This window comes from Macadamia integrifolia, chromosome 4 (genome assembly GCF_013358625.1).
Source record: "Macadamia integrifolia cultivar HAES 741 chromosome 4, SCU_Mint_v3, whole genome shotgun sequence".
In the NCBI taxonomy this organism is placed as follows: Eukaryota; Viridiplantae; Streptophyta; class Magnoliopsida; order Proteales; family Proteaceae; genus Macadamia; species Macadamia integrifolia.
In genome coordinates this window covers 948,734-965,043 of record NC_056560.1, presented here as the reverse complement: position 1 = coordinate 965,043, position 16,310 = coordinate 948,734, and the positions used below count along the sequence as shown (strand labels likewise).

Genomic DNA, 16,310 nt, shown 5'->3' with positions numbered 1-16,310 from the left:
ACTTGAGATGTATGGGATCAGCTTTACTCCACCAAAAATAACCAAAATAAACAAAATAAAAACACGATTCACAGACAGGGTTTGGATTTTGTCAAGGGTTTTAAGAAAGGGCTTTGAGAAGGAATCAAGGAACAAGGAAGAACCACTGATCCAGGTGACCAGTTTGCTTCGGCAGTGGTGAGCTTCATTCATCCTTGACAGAAGTAGAAATATAGTGGATGACCTTAGGGCTTAGGCACTCATTTTGGCATCATAGAAGTAAGTATAATAAATACTTGTATTTTTTGTCTTCTTTTCTTTATATTTATAATTTTGTTTCATAATTATGTATTTATATTATATGTTAATATGTTATGATGATTAATGATTGATGATTGATGATTGATGAAGATGAACTTAGTTTATTCACTTTATTGATTTGTTTTTTTAATGAATATCTTACATTGGTATGAATATGAACCTTTAATATTTATTTAACATATGAGTAATAGGATTCAACTAGGATTTTAGCCAAATAGATTGGTTTTATAAAAAAAATTACACAGGAACGCTTTAGTCGATAAGGCGACACTTTATACCCGCCTTATGGCTAAGGCGCTCCGAAAGACCCTCAAATGCCTCCGTCGCCTTACCGCCTTAAAAACTATGGTGAAAACCTGAACAAATGGTTACTGTTATAACTGGTGGGTCTATGCAGTAAAATATTTCTCTTTTTAGGTGTACATATCAAGTTAATTACTTAAAAAATAAAACAGATACAATAAATTATAAAAATAACATCCAATTTTTTTGCCCGACTTTTATTTTTGTAATCGAATAATTCTCGAATCCAAATCCAAATCCAAATCCAATTTTTATTTTGTCCGCTTTTTTTACCACTTTTTTTATCGAACCCTTAAATTAACCAATCAAATTATTCCGAATAATTCTTCACCCAAATAATTCCCGAATCCGAATTTGCTAACTATGGTGTAACCCACCGGAGCCATGGTGAAAGTGAGTCTTCATAGGGAAACTTGTCGTCCATGTCAAATAGCTCCTGGACAAAGAAGATGATGAAAGCAACAAGACGGGAGAACCATCCTCCCATCCTTCCCTCTGAAGCTGCTAAATCTGAATGCAGGTCATATGTCAACAATACCCTAACAAAACCGCAACTATCACTGGTGTAGAATGGAATACAAGGGTAAAAAGGACCGGTTAAGAGAAATTTGACACCTCAAATATGTCAACAAGAATAAGCCTTATTTAATAACTTGAGCTTTTGGGATAAGCGGCTATAACATGCTATCAAAGCCAGAAGGTCTGGTGTTCGATCCCTGGTAAGTGTGAGGGGCTTGTGTTGAGTGTTGTTGTGCCCCTTCACCTTGCACTCCTCAGTGCCACATGAAGGCGCCACCAAGTGATGGTGTCACGTGCAGAGCGGTGTGTATTAGAGGGGAGAGGGGAAGCTCACCTCAACAATCGCTAGTTTTTTAATGCCTTTATGATCTTTAAGATGGCCTCTACCACTCTTCAAGCGGTTTTCTATTATTCTCTTCGTCCACTGGCAGAAATGCCATGAGGAAACGGGTTGTGCAGCCACGCTTACTCGTAAAGGGATGAAGAAGATAGTATTAACTTCTTATCCCTTCACTTTTGAAACGTTGTAGAATGGAATACAAGGGTAGAAAACACCGGTTAAGATCAATTTGACACCTCATGAGGTGTCCATAAGAATAACCCTCAATAGCTCAAGCTTTTGGAACAACCAGTTGTCACATGGTATTAAAGCCTGGAGGTCGGGTGTTCAATCCGTAATAAACCGTAGCAAGTGCGAGGGGCTTGTGTTGTGTGTTGTTGTGCCCTTGTACCCCTCAGTGCCATGTGATGGCGCCACTGCATGATGGTGTCATGTGAAGAGCGATGTGTGTTGTGGGGCCTACATGTTCAGGGGGATATTGTCATGTGTTTATATACATTGTTGTCGCTCTTACTTAATAGCTTGAGCTTTTAGGATACGCAGTTGTAACATTTACTAATGTAAACATGGCTTCTACCCAAAAATATTCCAAAACGTGATTTAAAATAATAAAAGTATAGCCAGCATAATAACATGCAAATATCGCAACCAGAGATAGTAGAACAAGATAAATTTCCATTTTTTATGAAATAAATTTCCAATTGTTAAAATAAATACCAACCATAGTAGGGCAACACAAATTCATGAGGTTTATTGATTTCCTTGACAGATGCCATGTAGTACAAGCCAGCCTTTTCATAATCCCCCTGCAGTCAGATATGATAACATTATTTCCCTTGGCATAACCAAAAGGTCATCAGACTTGCTATTGTAGCAACAAAATCAGGATGAAATCCCAAAGCGAAATGAAGCATCCAACATAAACATCTGACTAGGCTATTCCAGACCTTGCTATGGTAAGATCGTGCTAAATTGTAGTATGAATGTGCCTTCATTGGGCCATGGTTGGTAACAGCAAGTGCAGTCTCAGTAAGTTGCTCAACCAGAAAATGTTGACCAGTGAAGAAAAAGTGATTCGCTAAATAATTCAATGCCACTGCACAGTAGGGGTATATCTCAAAAGCCTTTTGCATATTTTCCATGCCCTTTTCAATTCCATCAGCTATGTAGATCAAAAGAAAGCTCATGGTCAGAAAATAAGATTGCAATGAAACTTAAACTGAAAAGCTAGTCAGCACTAAAAGTACTCCACACTAAAAATTATCATATTATAAACTGCTGTGTAACATACCTTCATTTGTGTGCAAGTCCATGATTCCAAGTGCCACAAGAGCCTCAACATTTTCCGGATCTAACTAGAATTACAAAATCAAAATACATAACCTCATTGAATGAGTTCAGTTTCTACTTTTGATGCATGAATAAATAGGATATATTAAAGAAATGACAGTTAACTTGCCTGCAATACCCGCTGAAAGGCCTGCCGAGCATTGTCAAACTGACCCAATTTGTAACGACAAAGGCCTATACCAAGCCTTACAGCTGCAGGGCAATTAGGATACACTTGCAATGCCCTCTTAACCGAAGTTTAAACATACAAAATAAGTCAGTTGCAACAATCAGGATGAAGATTATGTCCACAAATAGTATATCAACAGTGTCATCAAATGCTTACGGCATGAAAAAAAGAACCATTCTTGCCTAGAGCAAGTAAGCATGAAGCTTAAGCTCAAACTGCTTTCATAAATGAACATATAAAACATATCATATTGATACAGATGCATTAGGCATTAATCCCATATCTATTTGGTGTCTAATGGAATGAAGTTGATCTTTGGGTAGTAATATTATAGATTGTGCCTTGTATTTTTTTGGATATTTTGTTTTATTGTAACGGGTCTATAGAAGCCTATAAAGAGGGGGTAAAGTTAGTACACAGGATCAGTAGTCAAGGGTTTGAGTTAGAGTAGAATACAAGGCTTACTAGCTAGTTAGAGTTGTGTCTCGAGTTCATTTACTTTATTGAGTGTGTAAGTCTGATTAGGAATCCTTTTATGAGTCAATTTAGAAGGTCTTTAAGGACGATTTGAGTAAAGAACGAGTTTTTTTAAGAGTTTCGGTGCTGTTGAGAAATGGATACGGGATTTGTGTCCCAAATGATAAAGACCAATAACCTGTAGGACAGATTACTTGACAACAAACCACACAGGACAGAATCACAATGAGACAGAATATAAAGAGCTTTGATATGTCAAAATTAAGGGTCAGATGAGGCTGAAATTAGAGCTGAGTAGGCTAAATAGGTTGTTTAAGCCTCCAAATATCAAGCTGAATCACTGGTCGGATCTGCTGAACAACAGGTAACAGAAATAGAAACTATAGGAGGTCGGATTTTAGAAACAGGAAAGAAACAAGGTTAACACACAAACCAGACATCAGATGGGCCTCCAGTTCTGGTTTAAGGAAGAACTCACGGGGAGAGTACTTGATTAAAGTTCGAGCCCTATCCGATGCCAAGATAGGGAGAAACAATGTGACCAAGCCACAGTTAGAATAGGATTAAAAAACAGAAATCAGTAGGGAAAAAATAGGAGAATCCTGCAGAAAACTAACCAACAAAGAGATATTAAAGATATAATAATAAGACCCAAAGAGGGATAAAAATTACCTACTAACGACCACGATGGGAAAAAGATGCTTACTGGAATTTGACAGGACGATTAAAGTATCGGTATCGGTCGGCTAAATTTAATATACATATCGGAGGACATCATATCGTATCAGAGATACGCTAAGATATGCTAAAGGTCAAGGATTAAAGTATCGGCATCGGTCGCCGTATCGGTATCGATCGCCGTATCGGTATCGATCGCCGTATCGGTTGACTAAATTTAAGATACATATCGGAGGGGCATCGTATCGTACCGGAGATACTTTAAACCATCGTATGAAAGAATAAGGGGAAATAGAAGATGAGTGTAGACAGAGGAAAGATGGTAATGGCTTGGCTTCACCACCAAAGGCTAGGTAAGGCTTCACCGCCTTGGGTTGCACTTGTTTCACCACAGGAGCTGTTGCTCCATTGAAGAAGACACCAAATAATCGATAGCCATGTCCGGGGAAGCTGCCCTCCTTCTATTTATAAAAAGTTATTGCTACATTCAACATCAGAAACTCTCCATGTCATGAGATACCCTTAACAACTGAAGTAACAAGAAATCAGAAAGTCTAGACCCCAAACAGCAACTACGAAATAGGAAGTACTCAAGATCTAGCACCTTAAATTAGAAACAACTCCTAACACAAAATAGAAACTTGCTAACTAGCCTCCACAGAATATTCCAGCAGCATAAATAGATCTTACGTCACATCTATGGCCCACACCATGGTCCACACATGAGATAAGTACTAGTTCTGGTCTATACCAGAACCTTTTCCAGAACCTGCAACAAGTCAGAACCAGAAACCAGGTCGAAAATCAGTTAGCCTGGTTCTTTCTGCTCCTACGGTAGCCTTGTACTTGATCAGTTCTCCCCAGCTTGAAGAAACTCGTCCTCAAGTTTTATTAAGTACAGGGATAAGCTTGGTGTGGTGCATGTCTATCTTCAACCCATAAAAGTATTCCGGCCATCCACGATAGTTAGGAATGTACTCATCAAGACGTGGCCCTCTCCCCTCAAAAGAATTTGGGTAGAATTACGAACTCAATGTGTTCCACTTCAGGTTCAGCTTCAGCTGTAAATAGTGCATCTATTAAGTTCTCTGAAACTGTCTTGTCAACCTCCACTTCAACTTCTATTGTAGTGCCTAGCTCCTTGGCTTCTCAAGTGTAGCTCATCTTGTCGGTTATCAATGGTGTCAGGACATATAAGGTCGACACCTTGAATATCCTCACCGCCCTTATAAACATGTCAAGCATCATCATCGGGTGGGCATGATTTGTTTACCTCTACTTCATCATCCTCCTCAATAGTACTAGAAAGCACGGCATTGAACTTCTGTCTCATAGTTCAGAATCTTGCAAAATGTCCACACTCCTGACAACTAAAGGATTGAGTGCAGTGCGACTGCTGCCATAGCTACTAGCGTGATACATCGTGGCCCCACACCTCAAGAGTGATCCTATCCCTTGCCCTTGCGATTCTTCGCCCGATCTTCCCCTTGTTGAGGCCCCATCCTTCTCTGGTGAACTTTTTGTGGTCCTCCAATGTGACAATCCCATCAACAATACCATTTGCATGATAGATTCCAGCCCGAAAGTTGTGCACATGGATTGGGCGAGTCCTCCCACTTCTAAGAATCGTCGCGATATTTGGGTATTCCCTCCAAAAATCAAAGTGGGACGCAAGCCAAATTAGTTCTGCGTAGTCCTCGCCCTCCTAAAACGGCCAAAGTTACTAGGAGTAGACACAAGTGTCTGCTTGTTTTGAGCGACTTCTCTTTCTTGTTAATGAAGTAGAAGTGGTGTCTGGTTGGTAGGGGTGTGCCCCTTTGTTCTTTCCGCATTGTCAGCTAGGGTCTCTTGTGTTGGCCTAGTGTTTGGCAATTTTTGTCAGGCTTTGTTATTTTTTATTTCCTCTTGCCTTAGTATTTGTATATTCCCTCCCCCTTCTTTTGGTAATGAATTTCTTAATCATCCAAAAAAAAAAAAACATTTTAAGTGTTGAACTACTATCCATAGGCCTTCCCTTTGTTGTTGGTGGTCATAGTAGTACCAAGGGTCGTCCACTAGGGTTGGTAATAAAGCGATATGTTGGCTACCCAAGACAACAATGCTTGAACACCTACTATCCTCCCTGGCTTGGAAGCCACATTGTCTCATATGAGGCTTTAGTAACTCCCTGCAACTAAGGCTTTCTGAAAGCAATCCCGAAAGTCATAAATATCAACAGCACCAATCTGATCCTGGATGTCCAGCCTCAATTCCAATTTGAAGTAGTATGTTAGATGTTCATCATCCTCCTCAACACACGTACATGAATCCAAGGCATCAAACTGGTCTATGTATTCAGCTATTCGCAGTGCACCTTACCATAGAGAATTAAGTTGGTCATACAAGCGTGCCTTGAATGTCTAGGATAGGTAATTAACCTTGAACACTTTCATCTCTCCCCACGTGGTAATGGTTGCAACAATCCTTTGTAATCTCCTCGTGTGATTCCTCCACCATTCACGAGCAAGACCGATCAACTTGGCATGAGCTAATTGTAACTTTCGTAGCTCTGTCAAGTTAAAACAGTCAAAGTAATCATCTAAACAACATAACCAATCATAAGATAACTGAGGGTCATGCCATTCGTTGTATTCCCTTAAGCCATTTAGCTTATCATCGGTGTTAGGTGGCTGGAGGGTTGTGGGCCAATTTTGACCACGGCTCTAATGCCAATTGATGTAGAATTTATCTCAACTAGAGAAGAACCAGTGGGAGATCAATCGTAACAAGATCACATGGGACAAACATAAGTCGATAACGGAACTTTTTTTTAACTCTTTTTTTTATACATATGAAAGAAGAAACAGGAAAGGATATGACTAAGACTTCATCACTTGGCCTGCAGGAATGGAATCATCACCATACTCAACCTACTGAATCACCATAGTAAGGTCTAATTGGAATCACCACCAATACCGATTTGTCCCTATTGCGATCTTGCTGCGACTGATCTCCCATTGGTTCTTGCCTGGTTCGAGATCGATTCTACATTATTTGGTAACAGAGCTACGAGTGCACAATAGATGAAATCGATGGTTGCTACATTCTCCTAATCTACTTCCAATTAATCTGATCATACAGATCTTATTCAGCATCACTAGTCATGGACGAGGTTTTTTTTTTTTTTCAACAAAAACGAGGAGAGTTGACGCAGAATTCCAGCAAGAAGAGAAGATGGGCTTGTTGTTTTGGGATTGGTTTAGCTTATTGGGTCTAATTGAACTTATCGTCTAAGTTTTGTTTAAGTTAGCCTTAATTTGAGTGGCTAATGGTTTATATGGGCCATGGACCTATAAGCCCAAATATTAGGGATTTGAGTCTGGTACAGGATTAAGTAGTTAATTTCTACTTTGGCATTCATTGTTTGTTTTAGAAGATTTGGAGGAGATTTGCACAGAGGATATTGTAGAAGATTGAATGAAGCTTTGCATGGGCCCATATGATTTGCATGGAGAGGAGAATATCTAGAAGATTTGATTATTGGAATATTCTTATGAATGAAGATTAAATAAGATTTGATTAGAAGATTGAATTATAAATTTAATTTGACTAAATTTGACAATTTGATGTTTCTATTTCTTTGATTTTGGTCTTTTAATTCAGCATTGTAATATTGTAACGGAGGATGCCAAGATGAGATGAAATGAAAAAGTTATTGGCTTATGCCTTTGAGTGTTAAGTGGTTACGCAAAGGCAACCTTGTTGTGGTGAATCAATAGATTGGGATCAAGGTTTAAGATCTCTCTCTCGCCCCCCGTCAAGTTAATCCAAAAAAGAGAGATCTCGCCGAGATCATGTATTTTTTCTCGGTCGACTAAGTAGTTGGTCTCGGCGGCTATATGGTCTTTGTAGCCCCTGAAAGTTGGTATTTACCCTATTTTAGGCCTTCTAAACACAATGGAAACATCAGTTTTTTAAAAATCAAACCTACAATTGTACTTTGACTTCGTACCCTACGTAATTAGTCTCCGACTCTTTGGACCTTAGGCTAGTATGCTCTATTCCACAATCCACATTCCACAATCAACACATGATACAAAATAATCATAAGAATTTAAAAGACATCAAATATAAGAAAAGTAACTCCAAATGTGGATGAGGAGGTAATATTCTCTACTCTTTAAGCTTCAACGAGTGTAGGAATGGAGACCCTCAAGCAAAAACACCAAAATCCTTGCTCCTTAGTGTTTTTTCTCCAAAAAAGTAGAGATAGACGAGATCTTGGCGAGATTTGGCAAAATTTGGCAAGATCTTGGCGAGATTTGGCAAAATTTGGCAAGATCTCGGCTAGATATCTCGGTCGAGTTTTTGTACAATTTCTATCTTGCTATGCATCTCGTCTTGCCTTTTAAAAAAATGAGATATTGAACCATGGTTGAGATTGGTGGTGATTCCATTACCGTAAGCTTTAGTGGTGATTCCAAAGTCATACTTTTTAGGAAAAAATAATTGTCCGAGAGCAGAGCACCTACACCCAGACACAAGGTGGGAAGAAATGACCATCCTACCCCCATGAAAGGCAAAAATCCCACCCCTGTTGATGCTTATGCGTGAACTCCCATTGACCCTACTTTTCATAAGTATTACCAAATCTCCTTCCTTTTGCTCTCTTTTATTCTCTTCTCTCTTCTCCCTCCTATGAAGATCAATTTCATCTTTGTTACCTCCCCTCTTCCATCGATCTGATTTATTTTCTTAACAACACAATTGCTTCCTTTATCTCAGATCTACAAACCAATTTGACTAATTTGAATCTACACAATGATTAGATGCTAGCTCATATGTGATGAAAACGTTACAAGGACAACACTTTATCTTATTAGTTAGTGATTCATCAATCTTGTCAAACAGAGACTAGAACTCCCCTACTAAGCCAAGGTAAGGTAAACAAAATGTTCATTCTCTAGGTTGCTTGATATTATTGATCAAGAAATTGGGCTTAGTCTACATTTTGTTCCTAAATATTACCCTCCAAACCACAATGTTCTTCTCTTTTACTATGATAAATATATAGTATATTACACCTTCTCTTGTCTATCGTTTGAAGTATTCAATCTAACAATCATCTTATAGATTCATATTCATTAAGATGAAACTTTTTAATTTAGAAACACACTTGATTTAGCAGAATATATGGGTGACCTCCAAGGAAGTCCTTATATTGTACTTTTTCTTGCTTCCTCTATTTGAAAGTTGTAAGCAAATTACTTCTAATTTATTTGTTGAAAAAATTCTAGTAACATTAAAAAAGCTTTGTGATATATTTTATGTAAGGAAGTAAGGGACTCTCTGGATAAAACCTTTATAGATGTATTAGAACTTGACACATCTTTTACTGCTCCATGTCTCTTTTCTTTTTTTTTTTAAGGCTCAAAAGTTATCTATGATATGAGTATAGTATGGTTTTCTTTTGATAACGTGGTATAATATTATTTTCGAAAGTAATTTGAAAGTGACTGATCATTATATCATTATATTTATTTTTTGTTAACTAAAATAATGAATGCATATTTTTTGAATACATATATTTACTGATCTTATTGGATTTTTTTTTTTTTTTTGGGGTAACAATTGAAAAAAATTGTATATTATTTTGAAAGAGCAAAAGATAAGGTTACATTTGACACCTTAAAAGTGTCACAAAGAAAATTCTTTTATCTAATAAGGTCACATTTCCTTGCCACATGGGTTATTTGAATAAGCACAAGTGCATGAGATAGATGACCCGATGCCCATTTCACCATGATCAGTTGGATCTAAGTCTAAATAAAAATAATTAACATTTAAGAAGGTTTTATCAAATAGATTAAAATACTTAATAGCTAGATAGAGTTCTTTTTTGAGTTTATTTACTTTATTGAGTGTAGAAGTGTGATTATGAGTCAATTTAGGAATTTTAGGTCTTTATATATGGAATATGCTCCCATCAATTAAGGATAATTTGAGTAAAGAATATGAGTTTTTTTTAAGAGTTTTGGTGTTTTTGAGCAGTGCATATAGGATGGGTATCCCAAATCTCTTTTCCACTATTCCCTTTTGTTCTCTTCACTTCTTCTCTTCTTCCTCAATAAGATCGATTTCATCTCTTTTCCCTCCCCTACCAACGATCTGATTTCTTCTCTTAACAACGCAGTTGCTTCTTTTATCTTAAATCTGATCACCAATTTGAGCATTTGGCTTGCTTGCATCTGAGATCCCTGAGATCCATAATCTGGATATTCAGATTGCATTACATATGTTCATAAATGAGGAGGAAAACGCAAAGATGAATGGAGATAACATTACAGAGATGAATATGGATAAAGTAAAAAGGAAATAGATGATAAGTGCTCTCCATGCTAACACTTAAAAGAGTTCTAAATTTATTCACCAACCATACTAGAGCATGAACCATAAGCCCACATATATGAACTTTAAATCATTGAATAACTTCAACCTTTTAAAATATGGTACCTCACATGCTGAGAAGATAATAAATAATCTGCCAAATAGGTAGATAACAAGAGCAAACAAACCTTATATAAATCCAATGAATCAGAGAAACGACCACGATTAAATTGAACACAAGCCTGCAATAAATGAAATTCATTTAACAACCAAGAGAAAGAAAGAAAAAAACACAGAAGAATCAGAACATACTTAATAGACTTGAACTTATAATTCAAATCCAAAGGCCATTCTGCATTCTGGTTTGTATGATAGAAAATAGAACCTATCAAATACTTGGTAAAAAACAGCACCCCACCCCTCCTTCCTCCCCCCACCCCCCCCCCCCCAAAAAGGGAATCTTACACATTGATACTTGATCAATGTGGGAATAAATATATGAAAAAACAATGTGGATCGCTAAAAGAAAGAACAACCCAATATACCTGACCAAGAAGAGCAGGAACATTATCACGGTCTCCATCCAGTACAATCTTAAATGCAGCAGAGGCTTGCTCTATATCACCCTTAGCCAGTAAAAGCTGACCTGTAATCAATAAAAAAAAAATGAATTTAATGTATCATTATATTCACTGAGAACAATCTTTGAATCCACTCATACTGTACAATAAAGCTACTTCTAAGACTCAAGATGCAAAATTATATTAGAAGCCACACAAAAAAACAAAATTTAAGGAGCCCAATAACATGCTAGATTGAAGGGAGTACAATTACGTTTGGGATGCGATTAAAGAGAGTGCAATAACTTGTCTGTTTGCAATACGTTTGGGAGGCCTTGAATCTTGGTTTAGAGTTGGGGGTCACGCTAAACTAAACAATTAAGTAGTTTGCTGGGTCGCCACTCAAAGCAAGCATCATACCTATTTACACTCAAGCAATCCATAGGAGGCGAGCAGAGTAAGGGAAAACATAGCTTGATGCAAAAACCTATTCAAAACAAACCTTTTCACCCTTTTCAATAGTCCTGAATCAAGTGGGAAAAAAAAACTATATTTATATATATATATATAGAAACATTTACACATGAAAATTGAACACAATATTAAATATTAAAATTTAATTCAAATCAAATGTTTCACCCCACTGTTAAGATCAGTAGAACTTCAAGCTCCAAATTGACATATATGACTCTATAATCACAACCAAAAATTTCTTCAGAAAAGAAAAAAACCCTTGTTGGTCTTCTCCAGTTGTCTATAGAGAGAACACCTCTCGTTCATTTTGTCCTTCCTCATCAAAACCACTGCTTGGTTTCTGATTTAAAAGGCATCAAACCACCAACAAAGACTCTACCTTCCCCAATGATAACCAAATATTTATTTCAGATCATATGCTGGGTGTTTGGCTTAAAGAAACAATAGAAACTTACAAAACCATGCAGGACCTGATTAGGGCAGAGACGAGAGCAGAACCAGAACAAGAAAACAGTAACTATATTTAGATAACTAAGCAAAACACATAATGCAGACATGGGAACATCCAAAATTTCACCATAACCTGATAGCCATATGAGATCATACAAACGTGAATGACGCTGACCTTTCCCAACCCATGTAGAAGGTTCATGCATATCAATTCTTGAAGCTTTGTTGTAGTATTGTGTGGCTAAAATAAAATGATCCTCCTTCTCCCTTTGTTTTGTCTCAATTTTACCAAGATAACTATAATAGGCGCCTAAAGCATTTAGGATGGCAATCCTTTCATATCTTACATCAGCATAATATTCATCAATTTCTGCAACAAATAAAATGCCAGAACCAAAGAATCAGAATTTTTTTAAGAACCAAGAGCAAGGCATCATGAACATAAACCATATAGGCCAAGCAACCACAGAAACCGGCATCTTGCTTTGAAATGGATATGCTTGAAGAAAAGGGCTGCATATACTAAGAGAAGGAAGAGTACCGGGACTAGAGCCTTCCTCCAAAATTTGTTTGAATTGTTCAGTTTTCCCCTGTTTGAAGTACTCCCTCTGCATAACCCAATAATGAAAACAAATTATACCAGCGACTTCATACAAGTATGAGGGAAAAACTATTCACATCCAGCAACCAATGTAAAGTACAAGAAACAATAAAAAGTATAGCTATTATGCTTTCTAAATGGATATATGAATACCCATAGAAAAAGAACACAAGTGTTCATAGGAAAGATCAATATTCAAAAATAAGATATTAAGAATAGTAACCCCATTTTAAGGAGCTAAACATTAGACAATCAAGAAAAAAACACATGTTCATAGAAGCTAACATAACTGAACAGAAGGACTAGCAAGGATGAAATTAGGTGAAATGAATGAACGGCAGGTCTTAGGATGGATAAGATCAGATGTGTTGGGTCATGTTGAACAAACAACAATATCAAGACAAGAGGATAAAATTGTGCAAGTTCAAGACCATAAAATGACAAGAGAGATGCTGACTGGTGTACTGAGGTGAAGAGGATACCTCAAATAGTTGGGATCAGGCTGTATGGTGATGATGATTAAAGTGATAGTGAGATCCTCACGTTACAGAACCACAACATCAGCACAAGATAGCAATACAATCAAACAAAGCTCCCAATCAACTAGCACTCCCAGTACTGCTACAAATTCAAATTTATATGAACCAATGCTTCTCAACTAAGGTAGAAGTATGTTCCCTTCATTTGATTCGACTCTGATCCTTATACGTCTCCTAAATATACTAATGGATTGATTCACATCAATTGTTGTGTGAAGGAACATAGCAACTAGGGACCTCTTCCTGCACTTTTCCAAAAGGAAATAAAGATCCAACCTCAAACATAAATGACAATAGGTCCACCAGCAGCCCTATTCACTAAATTTCCATGCTATGACAGGCACATAATTGTACCTTTTACCCTTAGTTCAGATGGGTACTTTCTAAAAGTGTGTTTCTCGCAATCACTTCTAAATAGCATATTTTTTAATTTAAATTAATCTAGGTCAAAATTTCATTTTCTGGTAGAAAATTGCAGTAAGGCAACATTTCAGAGTGTGTTTCATCAATACAACATTTATCTGTGGCACATTATTCTTCCAATAAAAGGTCAGATCTGTAGCCAACCCCCCCCCCCAAAAAAAAAGTTTAAAAAAAGAAATATATATATGTGTACCTCTACGGGAAAATTACAGAAGAACCTCTCCCCTGGGCTCTTGATTTGTTCATTGATGCAACCACTTATTTATTGTTAGTAGCCCTAGATAGCCTTAGAATCCACAAATCATGTCTAGACATCAACATAAATTGTGAAACCACCCTAGATCATTCATCAGGAATGCGATAATACATTTAGATTTTTTATTTTTGGATAAATTATTAGGACATCAGATTTTAAACCTATTTCAACTGTTTGTTGAAGGAAAATCGACTAGATGATAGTTATATCAGATTAACAGCTTATAAATGTGAGAGAAAAAGACACTTTTGTTGAGTTCATGCCATATATGCTATGTCAATGGGCGAGAAGATATACTATTGTAGAAGACAATCATAGCATTGAATGAATAAATATATGTTGGAGCAGTGATCGACTGACAAAGATAGAATAACTGCATGTTTTGGGTCCAGGGGATAGTTAATGATACATGAAAAACTATGTCAATGAGTTTGCCGGGTGAGAGAGGGTTGAACATTTTCCTCACAACTGAACTATGTTAGGAATTCTGGATTACACTTCTAAACTAGTTATGGCATAAACAATGTGCTAGTACTCCACCTTAAATACTTCATATGATTTTAGGAGCAGTGAAAAAGATTACCCCAAACTCCACAGTTAGCGAAATTGATTCAGCCTCACCAAGCATCAAACTCAATTGGGCCTTAATCCTAATTCCTAAAGGTCCCATCATCCCTCACTGCTACATTCTTTAAATTCAATGTTTTCACAATCAGAATCATTGTCAGTTCAACCAAAATCATGTCCAAGTTCAAATACTGCAAATATGCCTGCGATCGAGTTGATAACTAACAACAATCACGTACACACATACTTCGTTGTAACCAATAAGACATAAAAACATGAGATAGAAACAGAGAACGACAGCACATATTACGCAATGAGAAAGAAAGAGAGAATCAGAGAAGAACCGCGATAATGAGCCAAAGGTCGAGGGGAGCTTGCTCGGCCTTGAGGATGTCGAGAATGTCGGAAGCGTCCCTCGGAAGCTGATCGAGAGCAACCCTAACCTCCTCTTCGGAGTTTTGTACAGGAATGTAAACACACGCCATTGATTCAAAAAAACATATAATTCCAGTAGTTCGGACAAGGCAGATAGAAAGATATCAACAACGAAGTAGAAACCCTAGCCTTTTCGTCTCTTTCTCGAGCGAGTAGATGAACCAGTAGATGCTTCGTGGAGAAGCCAACTGCCATAAAAGCTTGAAGGAAATAGGAACCAGCTCGATCGTCACTGTCCGGCCCTCAAGATCGGAAGGAAAGTACGAAGAATTTAAGGGGGGAGAGAGCCGAGAGAGGGTAGTCGTTAAACCCGACTGGTGCACATAACCAGCAAGATGAGCCGGGTCCTCTGGTCCATTGTCACACCGAATCTCATTTCATCTCAATATTATATAGGTTAAATCGGTCGGTCGGGTTGAACCCCGTGGGAATGGTGAATCCGAAACCAGGTCAATAAGCAACTTTCGGCTTTGGTTTGATTCGATTTGGTTTCGGATTAGTATCGGTTTGTTATCGGATCGTTCAATTTCAGTCTGGATCAGGTTGGAGTTACCATAAATATTTCAGAAAAAAAAAGGTTTGTAATGAGTTTTGGACAGTTCATTTCTTATCTGGGGTACATCAGTTTGGTTTCAGTTTCTATCTGGATTTTGAGTCAGTTTTGAATTCATTGCTAGTTTCTTATGCTTTTTTTGTGTAGTTCGATTTCGATGTCATTATACCAGGTTATTTCAGTTTAGATTGGGTCATTTACCTAGTTTGATCCATTTTTTCGACATCCCTATCTATAGGTGCATATTGATGTTAGTATTGATCTTGTTAATATTAATAACATCGACACCTATATGTGTGCATTGGTGTTTGCTTTTCCTTTCAATATTCATAGGAAGCTTGACTCTATTTATTTATGTTTATTGAATATAGATATTGATGTCTCGAAAAAATTACATCTCATCACATGGGGTAAAATTTACTCTCCAAAGAACGTAAGGGGTTTAGGATTACATGATGCATCCACTCAGAACAATGCTTTGTCATTCAAAATGGGTTGGAGGTTGATATCAAATAATAACGTTCTTTATGGAAGCTAGATATTTTCTTTATTGATCAACATTTTATCAAAAGGTTTTAGTGGTCATGGAAGAGTATTCTTAGCGTCATTCATGTTTTACAGAAAACAATGTGTGTTCAGATCGAGAATGTAAATAATCCTTATCTTTGGTTGATCATTTAACATTTTCTATCCCTAATTAATGTCTTCCTTTGAAATTGATTGTAAATCTTTCTATTGGGGTGAAAGACTTTATCCTTAATAATACTTGTAATGTTAATTTATTGAATGCTCTCTTACCATAAATTTTCGGTAATGAGGTTGTTAAGTTGCCCCTCTCATTTAAAGAGCATTGGTGGAGGTGATCTTTATCGAATGAGGGGTACTTTTCAACCAAATTAACTACTAAACTCCTTTTATGATCCGTGCTATTGATATACCTTACATGTGGT

At 37.1% G+C, this 16,310-nt stretch overlaps 1 protein-coding gene across 1 annotated transcript in view; it reads right to left on the bottom strand.

Moving 5' to 3' along the window:
• Positions 1–15,146, bottom strand: part of LOC122076868 (protein CTR9 homolog) — a 47,394-nt gene extending 32,248 nt beyond the window's left edge. The window contains exons 1-9 of the mRNA XM_042642472.1: positions 14,717–15,146; positions 12,528–12,594; positions 12,162–12,356; positions 11,048–11,148; positions 10,691–10,744; positions 2,922–3,038; positions 2,754–2,817; positions 2,410–2,624; positions 2,184–2,268 (exon numbers count right to left, since the gene is read on the bottom strand). Coding sequence (XP_042498406.1) covers positions 2,184–2,268; positions 2,410–2,624; positions 2,754–2,817; positions 2,922–3,038; positions 10,691–10,744; positions 11,048–11,148; positions 12,162–12,356; positions 12,528–12,594; positions 14,717–14,857 — 1,039 coding nt within the window. The 5' untranslated portion in view covers positions 14,858–15,146. The remainder of the gene's footprint in view (positions 1–2,183; positions 2,269–2,409; positions 2,625–2,753; positions 2,818–2,921; positions 3,039–10,690; positions 10,745–11,047; positions 11,149–12,161; positions 12,357–12,527; positions 12,595–14,716) is intronic.
• Between the last annotated feature and the right edge of the window lie 1,164 nt (positions 15,147–16,310).